The 9,146-nt window shown below is 57.4% G+C and overlaps 2 protein-coding genes across 3 annotated transcripts in view; one reads left to right on the top strand and one right to left on the bottom strand.

Annotated features, from left to right (window-relative positions):
* The window catches only part of POLR3H (polymerase (RNA) III (DNA directed) polypeptide H (22.9kD)), a 25,275-nt gene extending 24,602 nt beyond the window's left edge, over window positions 1-673 (top strand). Inside the window, exon 7 of one of the 2 annotated variants that reach the window (XM_011945079.1) lies at window positions 439-673. In XM_011945079.1, coding sequence (XP_011800469.1) covers window positions 439-492 — 54 coding nt within the window. In that variant the 3' untranslated portion in view covers window positions 493-673. The remainder of the gene's footprint in view (window positions 1-438) is intronic. The other variant, XM_011945080.1, reaches the window with a different exon arrangement.
* Window positions 674-1,797: 1,124 nt separating this feature from the next.
* Window positions 1,798-9,146, bottom strand: part of ACO2 (aconitase 2, mitochondrial) — a 58,772-nt gene continuing 51,423 nt past the window's right edge. The window contains exons 9-17 of the mRNA XM_011945081.1: window positions 7,819-7,976; window positions 7,528-7,601; window positions 6,853-6,964; window positions 5,808-5,930; window positions 5,423-5,578; window positions 4,323-4,514; window positions 3,380-3,512; window positions 2,777-2,898; window positions 1,798-2,320 (exon numbers count right to left, since the gene is read on the bottom strand). Of these exons, the coding sequence (XP_011800471.1) occupies window positions 2,186-2,320; window positions 2,777-2,898; window positions 3,380-3,512; window positions 4,323-4,514; window positions 5,423-5,578; window positions 5,808-5,930; window positions 6,853-6,964; window positions 7,528-7,601; window positions 7,819-7,976 (1,205 nt within the window). The 3' untranslated portion in view covers window positions 1,798-2,185. The remainder of the gene's footprint in view (window positions 2,321-2,776; window positions 2,899-3,379; window positions 3,513-4,322; window positions 4,515-5,422; window positions 5,579-5,807; window positions 5,931-6,852; window positions 6,965-7,527; window positions 7,602-7,818; window positions 7,977-9,146) is intronic.

Raw genomic sequence — 9,146 nt, 5'->3', positions numbered from 1 at the left:
AAAATAAAATAAAATAAAAATATAAATAAATAAATAGATAGATAGATAGGAAGGCTCCCTGTAGGAGCAGCATTAAAACAGTGAAATAAAAGGGAGGGCTCCAGGGAAGAGTGGCCCTCAAGGCTGCTTCCTGTTGGATGTGTCTGGAGCATGGGCCTCATGTTTGCTCAGCCTTCCTGCCACAGTTGGAAACTAGGTGGCCCTGGAGGGCAGGCCTGAGGGTGAGGAAGGGTCCCTGGAGAGGGGTCTGCGCCCTGCATGCTGCGTGCCCATCAGCAGCACTGCTGTGGCTCCGTCTCTCCAGAGCCTCTGGGCTGCTGTGTGCGCCTCCTCCACTTTGCCTGTGCTGGGCCTGCTGGGCTCCCCTCACCTCCTGTCCAGGTTGGTTCAAGCCGGCGTGTCAGTGAAATGTGCGTGTTCTTTCTCTATCCCTGGCAGGGATCCATCAGTGAGCCAGGCCTGGGCCTTCTCTCCTGGTGGACCAGCAACTAGCCCTGGGGCTGGACAGTGGACCCTACCAGCCTGCAGGAAGGTGGTACGGCAGTCTGTGAAGACAAGAGCAGCTAAGGCTGATGCTAACAGCAGCAGAGGCTAATGTGTCTTGAGCTGGACAGTGGGGCAGGGCCAGGAGTGCCCACCAGCTTGCCCCCCTCCTCCACCATCTAAGGCCCTGCTCTTCCCCCCGGAGCTTCTCAAGTCACTGCTTTCAGTGACAGCAAAGCCATTTAATAAACAATGGCAGCATCAGAAGGGAAGGGGCCACCCTTGTCTCAATGGCCAGTGTTATGATCTGAGGTCACTGAGTTCCTGTTGCTGGGACAGCATGGCCTCTCTTATTGCAGAGATGGGCTCCCCCAACCCCCACCAGGTGGCAGCACGTGGGGGCTGTGAGCTCTGGGCTGCCCCAGGCTGGCCTCTGGGCTGGCTGAGCCTGGTGCAGCCATAAAGTACATAGGCAGTAAGGCTGGCTTGCCTGGGGTGGCTGCTTTGGGCACTGGAAGCTGCCAGTTGGAATTGACTGGGCATGAAGGGGAGGCACCTTCCCACCAGCTTGTGGAAAAAGGTGGGGTAGCCCCTGAGCTCTAGGAGACCAGTTCCTGATCAAAACAGTGGAGGCTCTGGGCTTTGCTGGTACCCCTACCCAATTCATGACACAAGACAGCAGCAAACCTGGGACCACCTGTCCCTCAGATCTCAGCTATTGCCATGAGCACCTTGTGGGACGGCTGGTGACACCCCAGCTCTGGGCCCACAGCGTTTCTTCAGCAGCATGGCTTCGCAGGGTTCCTCCTGCCCCTCTGGGGACACCAGGATGCTTGCCTTACAGTAAGTAAGTTTTGTCCTGGTGATGGGGCCTCCATGGAATCTGCCTCCTGCCCTGGCCTCTTTGGCTCTCACAGGACCGGAGTGTGGAGGTGCTGGCTGGTGGTGTCAGCTCATGCCACTCCCTCTCCAGATAGCCTCATCTGCTATTGTGCCCACCCTCAGTGTTTAGAGGGCTACATGAGGCCATGCCTGGCATATCAGTGCCCAGGGAAGATGGAGAGTGAAGGCCTGTCTCTGGGAGACTCAATTCTGGCCCAGCAGGGAAGCTACAGGAACATGGGGGCAGGGCTGCTCTGCAGGTGGGGTGGGGAGTGACGGGGAGAATATTTCTGCCACACCTCAGGTCTCCTTCACCGCAGTGATGGATCCAGCTGTGGCTGTGGCTGTGGCTGTTTGGCCTCCACTGACCTTGACTGAAAAGACCCTTCCTGGACCCTGAAGCTGGTAACAAACGGCACAGACACCACTCACTCATAGAACAGTCACTGGTTTTGGATTCTTGTTTTCCTTGCAAGAACAAAAGGTTCTCTAGAATCCTTCAGCCACCAATGAAATGATCAGGCAGGAGAAAAACTTTAGATGGGAGTGTTGTCATCAAAAATAAATACAGTTGCATGGATCTGCTTAAGATCTGAACCAAACTAAAAATAGGAAGACAGGGGCTAAAAAGTTATTTTAAGAACTCCCCCACCATAACCACAGTCACTCCGTGGGCTGAGCGGGGAGCAGGAAGCATGTCTGGTCACACCATCTTGGAATAAGAAGCCATGACTGGATGCATCGGATCCGCTGATGGCGCACGTGGGGCTGAACTTGACGCCAGCACTGGGGCAGGGCGGGGGGCAGGGAGGCACTGCCCTCACTGCTGCAGCTCCTTCATTCTGTTGAGGGCACTGCCAGCGCGGAACCACTCGATCTGTGTCTCGTTGAAGGTGTGGTTCAGGAGGATGGTCTCCTGGGTCCCGTTGGGGTGCTTGATGATGCACTTCAGGGGCTGCAAGGAGAAGGTGGGTGTGGGTGGAAGTGGTGGGTACTGCGTGCCCTTGGTCCTGCAGGGGGGTCAGGGAGGCCGGGCACTGCCTGGGGACCTAGGAGGTCAGCAGGCAAACCAAATCCTAGGCCAGTCTGTGCCTCATGGCCCAGGTTAGACCCAGATGGCACCTATAGGGGATTCCTGGGGCCCAGAGGGTCCTGCAGTAAGGTGGGCTGTCCCCTGAGTGTCAAGTCCTGGTGAGTAAAGGGAGGTTGAGGAGGTAGGAGGGCCCCGGGCTGACCCCAACTCCCAACTCTGGGAAGGCGCTTCCCTTTCTCTGTGGGGCCACCTGGAGAACTGGGGGTCTTTTCAGTTGGAATGGAGCCTCCTGGGAGAAGCCACCCTGGGGCCAGTGCAGGAGGGGAAACAAGGTGGCTGCCCCTCACCCCACCCCCTGGGGGGATCCGGCCTCCTAACCTTGCCAGGGGTGAAGTCCTTTAGGCCTTGAATGGTCAGCTTGTCCACAGGGTGAATCTTGTTGTAGTCGGCTGGGTCAGCGAAGGTCAGGGGCAGCAGGCCCTGTTTTTTCAGGTTGGTCTCTGGAAGGCAGGTGGCATTCGGTCATCGGGGGGCCTGACCAGCCTGGAGAGCTTCATTTTCTGAACCCATCTGGGGCTCTGGGAGTTGCCCCTAATCCTGCTGCCTGGAACAATGCCCGGGCATTGACTACAGGGCCCTAGTCTGCTCCCTTTCACTAGGGGCGCCCCGAGCAAGCGTGCGCTGGTGCTGAGGTCTGCGAGGCCTTCCTGCTGCACATTCCTGATCAAAAAGAACCCTCTGGCATGTGCCCTGGATCTCAGTGGCTCAGATCTACAAGCCCGGACGCAGGGCCTGCAGGAAGCCAGGAAGCTGAGTGTCAGATGTGCATTGTGTGAGCCTAAGAAGGGGTGAGAGGCTGACGGGCCTGTGGGCTGCAGTGGAGAGAGCCTAGAACCAGGCCCAACTCAGCCATGGGCAGGGCAAGTGACCTTGGTCACTAGGGATGGGATGAAGATGGCCCGGGTGCAGACTCCAGCTCACCGTGGATCCTGGCAAAGCTCTTGGTGATGATGGCCCGGGCCCCAAGGTGGCGAGGCTCCAGAGCTGCATGCTCCCGACTCGAGCCCTCGCCGTAGTTCTCGTCTCCGATCACCACCCACCTGATGCCATGTTTCTGTCAGGCAAGCGGGGGTGAGGTTACAAGGCAGTCCCCACCTGCCTGGCCTCACCCACCTGGCGCCTGGGCATCCTGAGGCTCCCAGTAAAGGGGCTGGAGGGGCCCCTCCTCACCTGCTGCCTAAGGGCAAGTGAAGCCTGGGTGAATGAGACCCAAACGAGGCCCCGAGGGGACGGAGGCGCCTGGCTGTCTGCAGTGGCACAGAAGACAGAACCCACCCATTGGTGCTTGACAGGGAGGCAGGTGTGTGTGGAGGGAGGGACGGCCTCCGGGGCCCCACCCAAGATGCATCTGTGAAGCTCAAGGCGCCCCCTTCCTGGGAGCACCCTCTGCTCCATCCAGCCACCAGGGGGTGCCAGAGTCCCCTCACCCGGCTGGGCCAGGACTTGCTCTGTTCGTTTCTCAAAGCAGAACAAGGCCAATCACCTCAGACCCCGGCACTGGCCTCAGACCTCTCTGCCTGCTCATTGGGAGGCCCCATGTAGCCCCCTCTCTGAGCCTGTTGGCCTCTGACTTCCCGAGCTGGCCCCCTTCCTCGTCTTGGTCTACGGCCAGGTATCTCCTGAGCGCTGCTCTCACTAACTCCTCCTGGTGCAGGGACCCGGCTGTACCACCGGACCTGGGCCTGATGCCCTCTCAGCCACAGGGAGGGGCCGCAGGCCTCTCCTTCCTTCCACAGCAGTCCCCTCTGGGCTCAGCCGGCCTCCTTCCTGGTTTCCATTCCCCTAATGTCCTCCCTGCACCTGCCTTCCAGGCCCCTTCAGGAATGGCGACTGGCACTGCCTGCCCCCATCAACTTTGACCCACCTTGTAGTAGCGGGCAGTGTCAGGGACGGGGCCAAACTCCTGAGTGACAGCATTGCGCACAGAGTTGGCCTTGCCATTTTCAATGTTGATGGCACCAATGAGCAGGTTGTTGGAGATGTTGTCCAAGTGCCCACGGAACTTGAGCCAGGGGCCAGCAGCCGAGATGTGGTCAGTGGTACACTTCCCTTTGACCTTGGGTGGTGAGTAGAGAGGACAGAGGTCAGGGCATGGCCCTAGAGGGGTGGATGACAAGCCCTCCAGAGGCAGGCAGCAGGCTCTGGGGCCCAGGACGGGTGACAGAGGAATGAGAGGCAGGCAAGGTTTTAGACACGTGTTCTGTGGTCCTGGTGCTTCCACCCTCAGGCCACATGGGCTCCGGCCAGCCCATCACTCATCCTCTCAAAGGCCTCTGGCTGCTTAGTCTCCCTTTTGGGGCAGGTCACCCAAAGTGGGGACAGGTCAATGTTCGCTCACCCTTCAGGCCTTGGCTGCAATCAGCCACCGACCTCATGCCGGACACAAAAGCTCGGGACGTGCTTGGGTCCTGGCTGATGACTGATCAGTCTTTCTGTCATAGGGGTGCCTGGAGACCCCTTAATAAACAGCATAAATTAATATCTGACACAGATTGGAGGCCTCTGGCCACACCAAAAAGACTTGTTTTTGGTTAGTGCCAAACCCAGGCCATCCCCTATCCACAGGTGTGCAACTGTGGGGGCGGGAGTCATCCGTGGCTTCCAGAGCCTGTGTGGACATGCCAGGTGTGGAGCCTGCTGTGCAGTCACACACACCGTTCCAGCTCAACCTAAGCTGTACTCACCTGCCCACACCCGCTGGAGGTGGCTCTGATCAGCTGCTGCCGGATGGCTGAGGGCCCCAGATGGAGGCTGGCCAGATCTAGCTCTGCCCAGTTCGGGGCCACAGAGAAGGGGAATGCTGGACTGCGATACCCTCTCTGCTCTGCAGCCAAACCTCTCTTTCATCTCCCACCTGCGACTTGCCTGTTTGCTCACTTCCTCCAGGTTCATGGCCCTTCCCGATGCTCAGGGGACGGGGGCCCTGGCAGGGTGGGGCTGTCATGCCATCCCCGTGCTGCTGACCTTGATGAGGATCTGCAGGTCCTCCAGGTCCTTGCCATCCCACTTGTCAAAAGGCTCCAGGAGCTGCAGGCGCTGGCTGGTGGGGCTCACATCCACGTGCTGCCCGCTGCTGTCCTTGGGGGGGTGCTGGTAGGTGTCCTGCCCTGGGTCAAACTCCTGCAGCAGGGGATGGGGATGTGTGGGGTGCTGAGTCCTCAGTTCCCACAAGGACGGACTCTCAGAAGGTAAGTTTCCCCGGGCCCCACCTCCCTTCCCAAGGAACAGAGCTGCTCTCTTCTCACTAGCAGCGCCCTCCCTGCCTGCACAGGAGGTGCTGTGAGGTTGAGAAGGAAGTGCTGTGGCCACACAGCAACCAGCAGAGCCCTCAGGGTGTGCGGGCGCTCACCGCTTTGGGAAGCTCATCTGCATCCGGAGCCTCCAGCTTGAACTTCTTGCCATCCGTGCCCGTCAGGTAGTCGGTCTCGGGGTTGAACTTGAGGGTTCCCGCAATGGCCAGGGCTGTGACAATCTGAAATGGAGGTCGCCAGTGTGTTGGTCAGCACCAGTCGATACTCCTATCTCCTGCACCCACCAGAAGCCTAGACCAAAACTGAGACAGGAAACCAGGAAATTTCCATGTTCTCCCCAGACCCCTGTGTTCCTCAGAGGCCAGAGCTGCAGGACGATCTTTGGGACCACAGGGCCTTGGGACTGCAGAGGACTCAGGAAGCCAAGGGCAGTGCGGCCTCACCCATCCCAGCAGGGCCGGGCCGGCAGTGCTGTCCTGTCCTCACAGCTGTCCTGGAGGGAGCAGGGGCCTGGCGCAGAAGTGCCGCTGTGATGCAAAGCCCCTCAGTGCAGAGGACGCTAAAAACATGGAAGGGGCCATTCTTCCATCCATTTAGCAGGAAGTATTTGTAGAACACGCAGGTAAACAACCAAGTCAAGAGAGCCTGGCCATGTGCCAGTCATGGCCAGAGCCGGATACTGCCAAGAGCAAGGCTCGTTCTGACCACGGGAACGATGGCAAGGCCTCGCTTTTGTGGAACTCCCACCTGGGGTCGGAAGCTGCCATGTGTCCCACACACTTTCCCAGGTAATCCCAAGGATTATGGGGACACAGAGCGTGACCTGGCCACGCTCATACGGCGAGTTAGAGGCAGGGCTGGGATGTGTCCCAGGCAGTCCTAGCAGATTCCACATTCCATGCTTATAAGCAGAAACCACTGAATAAATACCTCATAATCCCACGGCCCAGGGAGCCCCAGGCAGGAAGCATCAAGCATGCGCCTGGGGCTGGGAAGACCTGTGGCTCCTGGCTTCCACTTGGATGACCCCTGCCCTGCGATGTCAACCCTGGCCCCAGTCCTCATCTCCTCCTGCCTCCTCCTCTGACCCGCCAGGAGCCCCCAGAGGCCGTCCCAGGCTCATGCGCAGCGGGGCGGTCTCACCTCTGGGGACGTGACGAAGGCATGGGTCTCGGGGTTCGCGTCGTTGCGACCCGTGAAGTTCCTGTTGTAGGAGGTGACGATTGTGTTCTTCTCCCCCTTCTTGATGTCCTTCCTGCCAGGTCAGAGGAAACAGGGTTAGGGATATCCGGCCGTGTCACCTGGCCTGTGCCGAGAACAGGTAAGCTGGGTTCCTGCAGCGCAGCCCAGCCTAGCTCCTACCGAGGGAAAATGGAGATGCCCTGCCAGGGCTGCCTCCTCGCTGGGCCACACGCAGAGCAGAAAGGAACCTCAGGATCACTGGGCCCAGCCTGCAACCACACGTAAGGCAGAGGCAAGGCTTCGGTCAAGGCCTGACTTTCCTGACCTGGAGCCACTGCCTCCTCTCAAACGGCTCCATCAGAGTTTCTGCTGTGTCCGTCAGGGTAAGGCCGCGCTGGCTTCCTCCTGCCAGCCCAGGCTTTAGCCAGGTGGCCCCCCAGTGCCTCTGCAGGGCTCTTCCTCACCCAGTCCCACTTTCCAGGCATGTCTGCCAGAGGTTTCTAATGGGCAAGAGTCCCTGGAGCTATAGACCTTGGCTGGAGTCTCTCCTCTCAATCCCAGTAATTCCTCCTCCAACGTCTGGGGCTCCATACCCTGTGCACAAGGGGCTGTCCTGTCAAAAGATGTGCCTCTTACCTGTCCCACTGGCCAATGCAGGGGCCACAAGCATTGGCCAGGACAATGCCGCCCAGATCCCTCAAGATCTGTGCCTGCCAGGGAAAGAGGAAGACAGAATGTCAAGGGTAGGTGAGAGTCTGATGGGAAGGGGTGATTTGGTGGCTGCAGGACAAAGTGCTGTACTGGAACCCCAGGGCAGCCACTGGGACCTGCACCAGCCCCGGCCCAACAGGCCTGTGGGCTTGTGCCACCTGGAGGCATTACTCAGCATGGGGTCAGGGAGATAGGCAGGGGGATATGGGCACTCACATAGCCGTCCCGCTCAATGGTGGCGCGGATCTGCTCGGAACCTGGAGTGATGGTGAACTGGGACTTGCACTTGAGGCCATGGGCCAGTGCCTGCTTGGCCACAGCTGCTGAGCGCCCCATATCTTCATAGCTTGAATTGGTGCAGCTACCAATTAGACCTGGTGCATTGTGGGTAGTGGGGTTAAGGGTCAGGAGGAGACTGTGAGCAGAGGTCTCCACCTGACCTTAAATTATCCAGACTTGGCCAAAAGAGTTCACCATGTGGGCTGGGCCAGAGACTTTTTAACAGAGACCAGTTGGAAGCAACCGAAATACCCAGCAATAAAGGACAGGCTGCTCATTACTTGGCATGATTTGAAGAAAGACGCTGTAGTCACTGGCCATGACACTGGACACATTAGTACTATGACCCCTTTTACAGCAATATCATGGACATGTGTAGGCACGCCAGAGGGCTCATACGAGCATATGAACAGCCATCCTTGATGGGCTGGCGCAGATAGGAGATGGCATTTTTCTTCTTTTACACTTTCTATTATTTTCTGGGTTTTAAAGATTGTTTTACAATTAGGGCAATAAGAGTTCTTTTTAAAAAGTCTATAAAAACTGAGTGACATCGCACTGTGTATATAGATAGTTCCTTTCTTTTTTTTTTTTTTTGAGATAGGGTCTTGCTCTGTCACCCAAGCTAGAGTGGAAGGGCGCAGTCATGGCTTACTCACTGCAGTCTCTAACTCCTGGGGCTCAAGCAACTCCTCCTGCCTCAACCTCCTGAGTAGCTGGGACCCACAGGTAACACCACACCTGGCTAATTAAAAAAATTTTTTTTTATAGAGACGAAGTCTCACCACGTTGCCCAGGATTGTCTTGAACTCCTGGGATCAAATGATCCTCCTGCCTCGGCCTCTCAAAATGTTGGGATTGGCTGGGCACAATGGCTCATGCCTGTAATCCCAGAACTTTGAGAGGCCAAGGCAGGTGGATCACTTCAGGTGAGGAGTTCCAGACTAGCCTGGCCAACATGGTGAAACCCCATCTCTACTAAAAATGCAAAAATTAGCCAGGAGTGGTGGCAGGCACCTGTAATCTCAGCTACTCAGGAGGCTGAGGCAGGAGGATTGCTTAAACCTGGGAGGCGGAGGCTGCAGTGAGCCGAGACCACACCACCTGTACTCCAGCCTGGGTGACAGAGCAAGACTCTGTCTCAAAGAAAAAAAAAAAAAAACCCACCAAAAAGTGTTGGGATTACAGGCGAAAGACAATGCAACCAGCCAGGATAGTTTATTTTATTTTATTTTATTTTTTTTTTGAGACGGAGTCTCGCTCTG

This window comes from Colobus angolensis, unplaced genomic scaffold (assembly GCF_000951035.1).
Source record: "Colobus angolensis palliatus isolate OR3802 unplaced genomic scaffold, Cang.pa_1.0 Scaffold239, whole genome shotgun sequence".
Lineage (NCBI taxonomy): Eukaryota > Metazoa > Chordata > Mammalia > Primates > Cercopithecidae > Colobus > Colobus angolensis.
The sequence above is the reverse complement of the archived record's forward strand: the minus strand, read 5'-3'. Positions and strand labels throughout refer to the sequence as shown.